Raw genomic sequence first — 13394 nt, forward strand, 5'->3', positions numbered from 1 at the left:
TATAGTTCCCTATATGCCTATATGTTTTCAATGCAAACAATGACAGGAAGAAACATAGTTTTTAAATAGCTGTGTATAGGATTATTAGCACTCTGAGCTTCGGGTCAATCTATTGACCTTGAAGAAAATGTCAGAGGTCAGATTTTAAGTCTTTGTACTTATAGGTTGACAATACACCAAGCTTATAAGAAAAAAGGTTCCAAATTATAAGGCTTTTTGTCTGTTTGTGACTGATAAATCATTAAGTTGACCTTGAAGACCTCAGTGGATGTCAGCCAAATTTTAATAGATTGTTAACACGACCCCACTCTACACCCCTCCAAAGAGTTATCAGAATTCATTCAAAACTTTTCGAGTTTACAGACAGAATGACACGCATGCAAACAGTACCAAAAACATAAACTCCTTGGAGGAAAAAGAAAAAGGCAGCTGCCCAGAATGTGGCACACACAATGGTTAAGAGAAAAAGTCTTGTGGATCACATGAAAACTATGAAGTCAGAGCATGTCCAACACAAACACTTTAACAGTCTGGTGTGTGTATTTCACACCCAAGGATTATAACAGTGACTGTATGTTTTTCTGCTACCTGACTTTATAATGGGAAATTGGATGGGTCACTGTACAAACTGTGAATGTAAGTTGAAGGAGGTATGCCTTACTTAAAGGCATAGTTTTGGAACTTGTCTATCATTATAATGTCACATTTTCGTGTAAGGACTGATGCTTATCTAGCACTTTTCTACTCTACCTGGGCACTTTGTCTAAGATTCGTAGACATAATGATGCATCGGGGCAACTTGGGGTTCAGTATCTTGGCCAAAGAAGCAGGGATCGAACACCCGACCCTCCGATTAGAAGACCAGTTGTAACCTTACCTTACAAAGCGACAAAAGCGATTGTTTTAAAATCATTTTAATTTATATATATTATATATATATATATATATATATATATATATATATATATATATATATATATTCCTTGAAAAATTCTGTTTTCAAGTACACTAAAACACAAACAAAATATCAAGAATTCCTTGGCGATTTGGTGCATTAAGAAATGTGCTGAAGCTAAGCAATAACAATGTGGTTCAAATGAATCGCAAAATTTCTGGCTATAATTGTAGTTTGCATTAATTTCCCCCAAAAGTCCCGTTCATGATGGTAACGCAGTTCAACAGACCTGAGTAATCGATCCCAGCTCACAGGCAGCGAAGAGCAATGTTTTCATGCCTACTGACGACTTGCGCTAGTCACTCTGCCATGGCGTCCGTAATGTCGCTGATTAAGGAGGGGACATCGTAGCATCTCCTTTTTATATCGCTTTGGTGAACGGTATATCGTGCATTTTGCTACTCCTGGTTTGAATTTAACAAAATTTCCCACTGAACCGGCCATGACCGTGGAGCAGAATGTCCTCCAGCAGCATTCTCAGAAGGTAAGCTGCCATATGATAACTTGGTGGCTAGCTAACTTTAGCTTAACTGTATTCCTACATAGTTTAGGAGCTCAAAGAACGCAGAGGGTGGGTGAATTAGTTCCTTGGTTGGTAGGGTGTACCTTGAATTGTTGTTTAAAGACGTCGTGCGTCACCCTTTTGTGAAGAACCGTTTGTAAATCCCACATAACTGCATGTAAGCTGGGCCTTACGTTACCCTGGGTCAGTGCTTTATTCAATATTTTGCTAGCCAGTGTACGTGCTAATGTAGCCGTTAGCGATAGCTAACGGTACCACGTAAAGTTACCTGAAACCCCAACATCGTCCTTTACGCTGGGTTACGTTTAACAGAAGCTAGCTATTCCTATATTATAACACGATGCTCTGCATGGTAACGTCAGCAATATGGGCTATTCGTCACTTAAAATAAACAAGGCTAAGTGACAGTGACAGATTTAACGTTAGCTTGTCGACGTCTTCATAGTAAGTAAATCTTTGATTTCTCTGACGGTTTTAGCTGAAGTCTTCTGATAAACTACCCCCCCCCCCCCCCCCCATCACCACCAAATAAATTAATGTTTAGTTTGATCAAGTGCTTACTCTTTGTTTGTGTGAGCAAATGTTTCCTATGTTACTCATCACATATCTGATACCTTTGTTTACAAAGCATGTCCAACGGCGAAGGTGGAAACCCACCCGAGCAACGATGCTTGGCAGGGATTGAGTGTTCGGATTGCAAGCCAGGCGTGTGACAGTTCATAACCGGGAAGGCAGATTATTATGTTACATTTGATCACACCGCTCTCATTTTACCAAAGTGCATTAAGATCCGCTGCTTAGACGCCTAGTTATGCGATTTAGTCCGTGGCCACCATGCCCAGTACCGCATAGCTCTGGTTACTTATGTAACCACTTGAGTGATGTTGCTTAATCATAGGTTAGATGTTTGCTCCGCGGGTCCAGAGTAAAAGAAATCATATTTTTGCAAAAGTCTTATGTAATTGCAGCGATGCTTTACTACACTTCATACAGTCCAGGAGCTCTGCAGCGCAGGCCTGCTGTGTTCAAATAAATCAGCTCCCCAGCCTTTAAAACATGAGTAAGCACCATCAGGCATATGGTGGGCTCATTACACAAGTTACGGTCTTAGGCAAACTAAATACTTGAGCCTCTGTAATGGCTCACACTTGAATTTTTTTCTGTTATTGAGCAGCCTGACCTTATTAGTGGCTGACATCATACTACAACAACAGCTGTTGAATGTGTACTGTAATTAGGGCTGCCACAAATGATTTTTGATAGTCGACTAGTCACAGATTATTTTTGCGATTGGTCGACTAATCAGATCATGCATCCATTGGACGTAAAACGTACAGCTTATTGCACCAGCATCCATCTGCTCTTATATAACTAGCATTAGCTTACAGCTTTAAGTGTTTAAGGTATGTGCTAACTAAAAATAAAGACAAGATGATACTTTATTAAATTTTAATGAAATTTGCAGATTGTTTCGATGAAGTTTAATAAACTCATTGCTATCTAAAATATAACAGGACACCGGAGTAAATTCTCCAGCATCTCACACTTCTGATAATCAGCTGTCTGCTTGAGGTTTATTCAGCTGTGTAAAAACTATAACTTTAATCTCAGCCAAACCGATTTACTCAGGAACAAATAAAATACTAAAAAAAAGCCAAACAATAACATTTTTAAGTTATCTAAGTGACTTATTTATGTTTAACCTGAGTAGAGTATCTTACTAAAAAAAAAAGAAAAAAAGAAGAAGACGATTTGCCGTTCTCACGGGCTCTAGTGAGCCTTGCCCCCGGCTAGCTATCGAGCTGGTGGGTAACAGACGTCTCCGAAAACGTCGGAGCGCTTTTGAAAATATGTGGTGTCTTGATAAACTGAGCAGATATTTGAGGTTTACACAGTTATATTCTCGCCTAAAAATATGTTAAACGTTTATTTTGTGACCCAGAAAGAATAATAAGAGTAACATTAAAACTAACTAGCTGCTGCCATTGTTGGTGTCACTTGTCACGGAGGAGCAGGGAGGACTCGGCGCAGACTGAAGTCTCAGAAAAACAGGTTTATTTACACACTCCAGGTGCACTATATACAGGTGAGGGAGAAGGGGGCCAGGGTTCCCAGGGGTGCAGAGCGGGGTCGGGAAAAGCGTCCAGAGTCTCCAAACCAAAACACGAGAAATCTGCATACAGAGAACAAGGGTTAGCACGGAACTTTTACGGACAGAGCTCAAAACTGGCTGAGGCTAAAGTAGCACTGACGAGCGTTATTCAATAGTCCAGCAGCGAGGTGCTCTCAGTCACTGCCTTAAGTAGCGGGAGCAAACAGGGTGAGGAGCCACAGGTGATTGCCTACAGGTGGTGGAGGCCGGGAGCTCACAATGAGCTCCGCCCAGGCAGCGAGCAGAGAGAGAGGAGAGAGAGAAAAGACAAAACATAACATGTAGCCACACAGGGCCAGCCGAGCAGGCACGGGGACCGTGACAGTCACTACCCGATCCGTACCGGAAACCCGATCGGTACCCCGCATGCGCGAAAGGTGTCTACTTCCGGTCGAAGCGTTTTACGATAGTTACGGGTCAGAGTATCTGTTAAGATGTTAAGGATAATAAGTATCTCTTAAAATGTTTCCAATAATGAAACATTTCAATATAATGTAGACAAAAACAAAAAACAAAAAGATAGTTACGGATCAGGACTCCCCGATCCTTACTGCGCATGTGCAAAGTCGGACCGTACAAATCGGGTCTACCCGATCCGTACCACGCATGTGCAGGGGTTTTCTTCTTCTGTCCGTTTAATGGCAGTTTACTCCCCAGTGTAAGAGGATACCGCCACCTGCTGACTGAGTGAATGAACCCTATTGTAAACTGAATTAGCGTCATTACAAACGTGTGTTAAATTTGATTTAGTGATAGTCGAGTGTGTTTATGCTTGTCTGTGTGGAGAGGATTGATTGGAATAGTGATGATGATGTCCGCTATCACTGTCAATTGTCAGTAAACACTTCATCTGGCTGATGAATCTTCACGTGACATATTACAAAGTCTGTATTATTAACTCTGTAATTAGGTGCCATTCTTCTTATTTTACGGCGCTGTTGTTCAATCGGGGGACGCTCTCTGTTGAGGAGAAAAGTGTGAATTTGTTTGTATACGGAGGTATCCATTGTTTAAATGTCCCCGTAGTCGAAAAGGAGGCAGAGCTGTTGAGAAATGCTAGGAGCTAACTGGGCGCTAACCGTGTCATTCAAATATATTGAATGTCGCAATGTTGGCAAAGAGAGGAAGTGACGTAAGATTTGCGCATGCGGGGTACCGATCGGGTTTCCGCTACGGCTCGGGTAGCGACAGTGACAGTTGGAAACTGAGCTGGGCTGCGCTATGAATTCTGGGACAGAGCTACTTCTTCGGGGTTTAACGGCAGCTGGCATCCTTGTACGTGCAGTGCTACCATCTTCTGTTTCAGTCCGTTATTACACTCTTAAATCCTGCTACTTATTCCTGCGTCTTTTGTGATCTTACAAAGCTTCAAACGAGGCGTCGACTATTAAATTAGTCGTCGACGATTTTGATAGTCGACGTAATCGTGACTAGTCGACTAATCGTGGCAGCCCTAACTGTAATAGATTGTTTGTCTTGTGTTAATAAATATGTAGGGTTTCTGCTGATTCTGATTGGAGTATATGTATAAAGTAGTTTGGGTCTGATTTGTTTTGAAAGCAGAGTAGTGTGTTTTGGGATATCGCTGTAGTCAGTTGTGCTCCATCAACACTCAGGGTGTGGTGCTGGTTTTCATGCAGAGACCTGTAGATAGCAAGATGAGAAAATTTGAAAAGACTTCTGATCCTGTCTGTACAATTTCTTTTCTTCATTTTTGGTTGTGTCCCCCCCCCCTAAAAAAAACAAAAAAAAATCTGCTTTAAAACGTGTGTGCGTGTCTGAGCAACTGTTCTTGTGGTAGTCTTGGCCCATATCTGTCACAGGTGCAACTTCCTTCACATTTCTTGTCCTGGGCTGCTTCCACATGTACATAGGTATCTTTTTGTTTTTAAACAAGGATTTTCTGCTTTCATTTTCAAAAGAATCTACATCCATGTGAAAATGCAAAGGAACAATCCGGTTGTTCAGTGATGACGCGACGAATCCTACTTCCGGGTCTAAAGTAGTCTGCGTTTAATATGGCTTTTGTGTTGTTAACATGTTTAATGTTATGTATTTTCTTCTATTTGATCTCAAAAAGCTCCTAAAACAGTCAGTGATCCCTGTTGACCTCCCTCGGCTTTTATTACCGCTAATCATTTATTTAAGCTCAGTTTTTAAAACCTTAGGATGTAACTACAGCCCAGCCCATGCAGCAGTATATGAATGACTAACCTCGTATTGTGGATGGATTATCTCAGTTGTTCTCCTGGCTGAAGTTTGGTCCTTTTACAGCATCCTGCCATGCGATTACATTTGTTTCTGACCACCGAGAACACTCACGTTAACTTTTATCGAGTGGAAAAAAAGTTAGCTTGTTTATATTATGCTAACATAGCTGTGTCGCTAGCGGTCACGTAGCACATCATTATATACCAGCTAGCCCAACTTCAGTAACCCTACAAACGTCACTGCTGTTTAGTTTTCTGTCTTCATTTATGTTGGAAGTGACAGCAGAGCTGTACGTTTTAATTTGTTTCCAAAACCCCGCAGTCAGGACATGCTATATTATATTTAGATAGAAGCTAGCGAGCTAACTCCCTGCTAACTTCTAACTCCGTTAAATGTCATAAATTCCGTTTTCATGGATGCCTGGATGTTAAACTCAATTGTTACACCTGGTAGAGCAGAACGCTGATCATTTTATTAAAGATGAAAGACTTTAGACAGTTTTTCAACTCTCAGTAATGCCATAGTGATCGTTTGATATATGGACCTGCAGCGGAGTTTAGACCCAGACACGGCTAGTGACGTCAGACTGAACAACCGGATGTCATGGTTATGCCATAGCAACAGGTGGTGAAATGTCAGCCAGTCAAAAGCCTAACGGGAACAACAAAAACAAGGTACAGAGTTCTTACGTCAAAAAAAGACAGGTGCATAGGTTTTTAAGGAATGCAAGACAAGAGCTTCATTATCCTTATCCATATGTAAACACAGAAATGAGAGCTTCCTAAGGTTTTCACTCTGGGACAACCTTTTCAGAAGCTCTGTTTTCATTAGATTAGGATAGGTGCATGAGCCACCGCACTACGACTACCTTTGTATCAGTGCTTTCTTTACCACTCACCATGCCTTACCATTCACAACAGGCCTGCTGTAACAGAAGCCTTAGAGAAAAGCTGTCTTCACTGTGGACTTACAAATATTGTTTAAATGTTATGACAACTGAAGCGGGTGTGAGGAAGCATATGAGCAGTTTCTGACTCATGTTTTATTTTAGACATTGGTCCTCGCATGTTAGTACTTGTTAAGCTTAAGTAAGATTAGTTGTTCTCTGTAGTGACAGGCCAAAAGTCAGAGTATCACTTCCTCTAGAAGGTTGATAGGAAGCGTGTATTCCTGTCAGCTGCGTATTCTCGTTTTATAAACTTGAAAGGTTATTGCAGGCAAATTGGACTTGTTGTATATTCTGTTGCTGCAAGGTGTTAACTTTCCTTCATTCTCTACATTGACTGACTCTGCAAAAACATTTACTCTTGAGGGTTGACAGAAGCACAGGGAAAATCACATAACATCCATCAGAAACAGAAGTTAAGCCTCCAGCCTTGTAGAGAAAAACCTCCTTAGAGCTGGAGGAAGTGAGTATCTTACTTGAGGATAATAAGATATGGCTGGTGCAAATCTGAGGTTTTTTACTGAACAGCCTTAGTCTTAGAGCTGTCTTGGTCTCAAAATTCTATCATGACATTTCAGTGAAATTTGTGGTAATTATATGACGACACAGGAAAAAACAAACCTAAGTTTATTGGTGTTTGCAGCCTTCAGGCAGTAGCATTTATTACTAGAAACCAAGTGAGGGGAGTTTTCCATCCTCCTTTTCTAAGGAGCTGCAGTCATTGATGACACACTACCTAATCTGAAGTGTGAATCTGTTGCTACAAGTTACCAGCAGCATTATAGACAATAGTAGTGACAGAGCAAATGTAGGCACACAAGTAGACTTTGTAGTGTTTGGAAATGTTTACGTAGAAGTATATAATACCTGATTAACACTTTGAAACTTTTGGGTTATTTTGGATGTCATGATATGGCACAGCCCTACTTTTGATCATCATGCATTCTGATGATGATTCAATTTGTTAATTAGTCAGCAATTATTTCAAGAACTCTTATCTCTGCTTCCTGTGGGCAAAAAACCTCCTGTTCTAGACTCCAGTACCTCACCTGCTCAGGTCTGCCCACCTGTCAGTATCACCCTGTTGTCTCGTCCCACAGCAAATGAAAATAATCATTCAGGAAACATATGAATTTGAATGTATCTTTAACATTACTCAATAGAAGTGTCAGAATACAAATGAAATTAGTAAGGATAATGCAAATTAAAGTGTTAGTGGTATTTAAACAAAAAGTATTTAAAGTGCAAATAGGAAAGTAAAATGGTTTCTGTCCATAAGGTCAAATAAAGCTTCAAATTAAATCAAAAAGATTTTTTCTCAGTCTAAAATAACACGTTTCCATAACTTACAGATGAGTCAGTGCATGAATTCACGATTGCAGTGGACATGCTCTGGAGTGAGGCTTGCTCTTATCTTTGAGATGATGTTCCCAGCTGCTGAAAACCTGCTAAAGATGCTTTCTGTCATGACTTCCATTTGAGAGGTGCATGAGCCTCTTTACAGGGCAAATTCATCTATACGCTTTTGCTTAATACTAGTAAAACAACCAAACAGAATCAGAAAAGACCATGACCAGTGTGTTTTTCAGATGGTGTAGTGTTTAATGCCAGTTAAACAGTGTATTTGATTATATGTATATAATTAGGTGGTGTTGTCCAACCCTCAGATTAACTACCTAACATTAGGTGGAAGAGGTTTATTATTCAGAATAAACGCTAACATTAATATGAGAAAAAACAAAAACAAAGAGACAGCGTAACTACTCCTGTTTAATGGTTTACTATCGCATTTCACTCATTAGCTAACTAAACTGAAATGGGGTTCGTTTAGCAACCATCATCCGGGGAAGTTTCCAACTGTACAATATTAACATAAACAAAGTATCAACGCGACACACTAAAATGGACCCATTCACATTCGAGGTCACAGCTCCATGGTGCTGGTGTTTGATACACTCGTGCACTGCAGTAGTGCTGTCATGTTAGGAAAGTTCCACTTTGCACAGTCTGCATTTAGCTCTTAGTTTTCTGTTAAATGCTTTCACATTTTTTTAAATTCTCTCTCCTCCTGTCTTGCTGCTCAGGCTATGTCCTTCTTCGTTAGTACTGAGTGCAGTCTTGGCAGACGATAGAGGTGATACTGCCCCCATAGCTTCCTGTAGTGTATTGCAGTTACAAAAACACAACTACATGGTATTAGTATACGATGCATCAACAAGCTTTCCAGCTCTGATATCTAAGATTAAGAATTCAGTATTTTTGGTAATTGGAGTTGTTGTCCTGGTTTGTTTACTGTGCAACAGCATAGCTCAGAACACCTGCTGCTTTGTGATATGCCGTGCTCCCAGACATCACTCTTTTTCACTGCTTTTTGTGTCGTAGCTGGAGCAACACCATTGAAAGTGTTTAGAAATGTTTTTCGCATAGGTGGTGCACAACATTGCCATGGGTGTTTGTTGTGCAATTAGCTTATAGTGTGTAAATAACATACAATAATGAGTCCTAAATCATGAAAGAGCCCTTTAAACGAATATTCTTGTCAGTCGCCTGTTCCACCTGTGAAAGCTACAGTCTGTAGACCTCTCAGTCAAGACTTATGACGTCTGTATCGGATGTTCAAGTTGTTTATCGTTACAAAATTTACATGATATTAATAATTTCATTTACCACAGGTGCACTGCCTTTCACACTGTGTTGTTACTGCAACAAACACAATCCAGAAACCTTGCCTGATGTGGTCTTAGGCACACGCCAAAGCTCCAACCACCTGCTGTTGTTGTTTTCAAGAGGCAGCCAATCAAATGAAAGCAGACTTATAGTGGGAAGTTGTTGTTTTTTTTGTTTAGGGGGCTGCAGCAAGGTCCAGCAGAAAATAACTAAAAATCGTTTTTGAACTTTGAGTTTTAAAAAGTTACTATATTTGAGTTAAAGAATTGCATCTGTCTGTCTGTAATAGACTATCCATCTATAGATAGACAGACAGCGTATTATTAATTTTGTAATTATTATTACTACTATAATACAGTCTACATAAATAGTGTCCTGACTGCAGCTGTTAGCCTAATATCATGTAAGAGAACTGTTCAAGATCATTTAATGTGAGGCAAAAGTGACTTTGGTGTGGCTGTGGTTGTTATTGATTAATCAATGCTCAGTTAAACACTTTTTTCTTTAATTGGGCTGGCCTTTTTTTTTTTTTTTTTTACCTTTTATTGGACAGCGTAGTCGAGAGTACATGGGACTGTGAAACAGTGAATGGTAAGGGACAGAGTCAAAACCATGCTCCTGCAGGCTTCCTGCATATGTGTTACCTGCTCAACCAGGTGAGCGATAGGAGCGCTCAAGGTAGTTAAACACTCCTGATAATTTGAATCAGTCTCTGAGGAACGGTGTGGACAGCTAGTGCAATGTTTGTCTGTGCCCTCCCCCGAGGAATCCAGCTAATGAATAATTTTGTTATTGTTAATCTGCCTATTTTTTTTTCTTAATCATTTTATCCATGAAGTGGCAGGGACACTGAAAGATGCCAACTACAATTTCCCGGAGACCATTATGATAAAATCATTAAATGATTAAACAACTCCCACTAAATATCGAGCCTTCCCATATACCCTTAGATGGGATTGATTAACATGCTGTGCTTTTTGTAAATCATCTAGCTGCCAATACACTTCTGTACATTCTTATGAGTTAAGAGTAAGTTATTTATTGATTTAACTGAGTTGCTGGCTTTTCATCCCAGTTAAGGGGGGAAAGCCAGTGACGGGGTTTTTGTGTTTTGAAGAAGAAGAAGAAGTTGGACCTGTAAAATATAGTTTCCATCATTTTCAGGCTCTGTTATCAACACCCTCTTGATGATTTTTCTTCTTCAACAGCACCAGCAGACACTACTGAACCAGTTGAGGGAGGTCACAGGCACCACAGATGTACAGTTGCTTCAGCAGGCCCTGCAGGTACATTTTGAAACACAGGCTAAAAACTGGAAAAGTCAGGGATATTGTGTGTTTACAGTAGATATTTTTTCAGTGGGAAATGTGAGAGTTTTCTGTCTTAAACTCAGTCAGTTTATTCTAATGGGACTGTTGACACAAGTTACACTGTGCAGTCATTTCTCCCAGAGCAAAGTTTTACTTTGTATTAAATGCAGGCATTTTTGAGGTTCTCTAGTCTTTCCCTGCAGCTAATAATTTTCTTTAAATTACATGGAGACATTAACCTAAACATGCTGTTGCTGCAGGTGAGTAATGGAGACCTGGGTGAAGCCGTGGCCTTTCTGACAGAGAAGAATGCCAAGGTTCCTCAACAAGATGAGACCACTTACTACCAGACATCCCAGGTGGCCAGCGACAGATACATCAGCGTGGGCAGCCAGGCAGACACGAGTGAGTAGCTTGGTTCAAGTTTTGGTGCTGTTATAGTTTCAGAACAGCACGTCAACATCCAGTGGTCCCACAAGTAGACATGCTCACTTCAACACTCACATAAATTAAGAGCTGACTAAGCTAATCAAGTATATTTAACTTAAGGGGATTTTAGCATTTTGATGCACTTGTAAACAATCCTGTTCTTATTTTCAAATTTCAGTCACTGCTAACAAGCATCCCTTTCTCATCTTTGGTTGCTTCATCACATGATTTGCTGAACAAGTTACTGCTGTTGCAGTCCTTCATATCATTCAACTTGGATTTTTTCCAGTCTCTCATAGCATGGCTGGACTGTCTCCAAGTCCATATTCCACGACTATACTTGCTACAGTAGTCTTGAATAGCCCTGGAGATGCTCTATACCCAGACCCTGCACCAGCTACCAGTGTGGTTGGACTATGTCTGCGGGTCAAGGGTTGTCACTGGATGGGTAGCTGGCTGATTCAGTTGGCAAAATGAGCATTTCATGAATGTTGTTAACATATAACTAATATAATAGAGCATACATTTGCCTCCTGTTACACGTGCACATGTATCCGGACCCTGTCATAATTAGAATTTAAATGTGTGAGAAACTTGGATATCTGTATTAAAATGGCATGTTTCACATCATTATTGTGTTATTCAACACACCACACTTGACCAACACAAAGTTTTAGTCCAGGACACTAAGTATCCAGAGTGTAAATGATGGTTGCATGTTAGTGTTGATCCAAACCAAATTGCTGTTGTGTGTGCTTTGTTGATGCAGACGTGATTGACCTGACTGGAGATGATAAAGATGACTTGCAGAGGGCCATTGCCCTCAGCTTGGAGGAATCCAACCGGGCATTCAGGGAGACGGGCATCACTGATGAAGAGCAGGCCATCAGCAGGTATCAGCGACTGACAACAACTTTGACAGGAAACGATATTTTAAGAAATCCACACTTTACTTCACCCACACGGTCTCTATCTTTTCCCTGAGTGTGATGAAGATAAGATAACCTTTATTAGTCCCACGCGTGGAAAACTCACTACATAGAAGACATAAGCTTCGAAGGCATTTGAAAGGGGTGGGGGGTGAGTGTAGGTCTGTGTCAGTGTACATGCATATGTGTGCGTAGGAGTGTGTGTGTGTGTGTGTGTGTTCCGTGTTCAGCCAAGAGAAAGTGTCCCTTCGCCCGGTTAGGCAAAAGTCAACAATCTTCGGTCGACGCAAGGGGCCTTGAATGAGGAGGGAGAAAGTCACACCACAGTCTTATTATCTAAAGGAGAATTTTTATTCCTGTCAGCTTTTGCCTTGAGCATCCAGCTGGTGCCAGGGGGGCCGCATGAGATGAAGATGGTAGTTGTTTTGGTTAGTGTGAACAAACTGCATCCAATTTTACAATTGGTCTAATGTCCGTCACTGGTCACAGGTCTCTCAATTCCTGTTGTTCTTCCTAAAGATGTTATCCATATAGCAGAGCCATGAGCTTCTCCAAGATCTTATCCATATTGCGTTCAAAAACACAGTCTGAGTACTCACAGCCCTGCCCATCGTCTATCATGTCGGCCAGCCTTGTGGAATTTTGAACAGCTGTAGCTGCTTCTTGTTCTTCGATAAGCCCGGTCCGAGCCAGCTCCAGTCAGCCAGAACTCTGTTATCATGGTTCCGAATTGGTAGATGTCGTTTAATGTCCTCCATCAAGAGTGTCTCCAGACACCTGACGCAACCGACCATCGAGTATCCGGCAGCAAACGTCTCCGCAGGACAATCGGGCTCTCCCAGGAGTTGTCAATTTCATTAAGGGACCAGTTGATCAAATCCATAATTCTTCTTTAGGTTTTTAGAGAACAAGTCTGGGAGACTCTCTTAGGGTTAGAGAATAAGCGAGACTATACAATAGACATGAGAAGCCAAGCAGGAAAGAAAGTGCGACCGCCTCCGTCAAGAGCCAAGAGAAGAAGTATGAAAGTACTATACTTACTCTTGTATTGTGAAACACATGATCCCTGTTGTAATAAATAGAACTAGGTCAGGTCAAATAGTTGCTGTGTCTTTGCAGCATATGTTATCTGTTTAATAGTAAATAATTTATATCAGAGAGAAAATTCATGCGTTACACAACCCGTCTATTTCTCAGGAGTAATACTGCAGTGACTATTTGACCAATAATTTTGTTTTATTATTTATATATTTTTGGCCACCATCCAGAATG

The 13394-nt window shown here is 40.7% G+C and overlaps 1 protein-coding gene across 5 annotated transcripts in view; it reads left to right on the plus strand.

Annotated features, from left to right (window-relative positions):
- The first annotated feature begins 1198 nt into the window (after window positions 1-1198).
- Window positions 1199-13394, plus strand: part of usp25 (ubiquitin specific peptidase 25) — a 36326-nt gene continuing 24130 nt past the window's right edge. For 3 of the 5 annotated variants that reach the window (XM_085288231.1, XM_085288233.1, XM_085288232.1), the window contains exons 1-4: window positions 1199-1439; window positions 10663-10740; window positions 11025-11169; window positions 11963-12086. In XM_085288231.1, the coding sequence (XP_085144357.1) occupies window positions 1398-1439; window positions 10663-10740; window positions 11025-11169; window positions 11963-12086 (389 nt within the window). In that variant the 5' untranslated portion in view covers window positions 1199-1397. The remainder of the gene's footprint in view (window positions 1440-10662; window positions 10741-11024; window positions 11170-11962; window positions 12087-13394) is intronic. The other 2 variants (XM_085288234.1, XM_085288235.1) reach the window with 2 other exon arrangements.

The sequence above is a fragment of the Mchenga conophoros genome, linkage group LG10 (genome assembly GCF_057382185.1).
Source record: "Mchenga conophoros isolate Kocher_MC1m ecotype Shallow Benthic linkage group LG10, M_conophoros_male_GT1.1, whole genome shotgun sequence".
NCBI classification, from domain to species: domain Eukaryota; kingdom Metazoa; phylum Chordata; class Actinopteri; order Cichliformes; family Cichlidae; genus Mchenga; species Mchenga conophoros.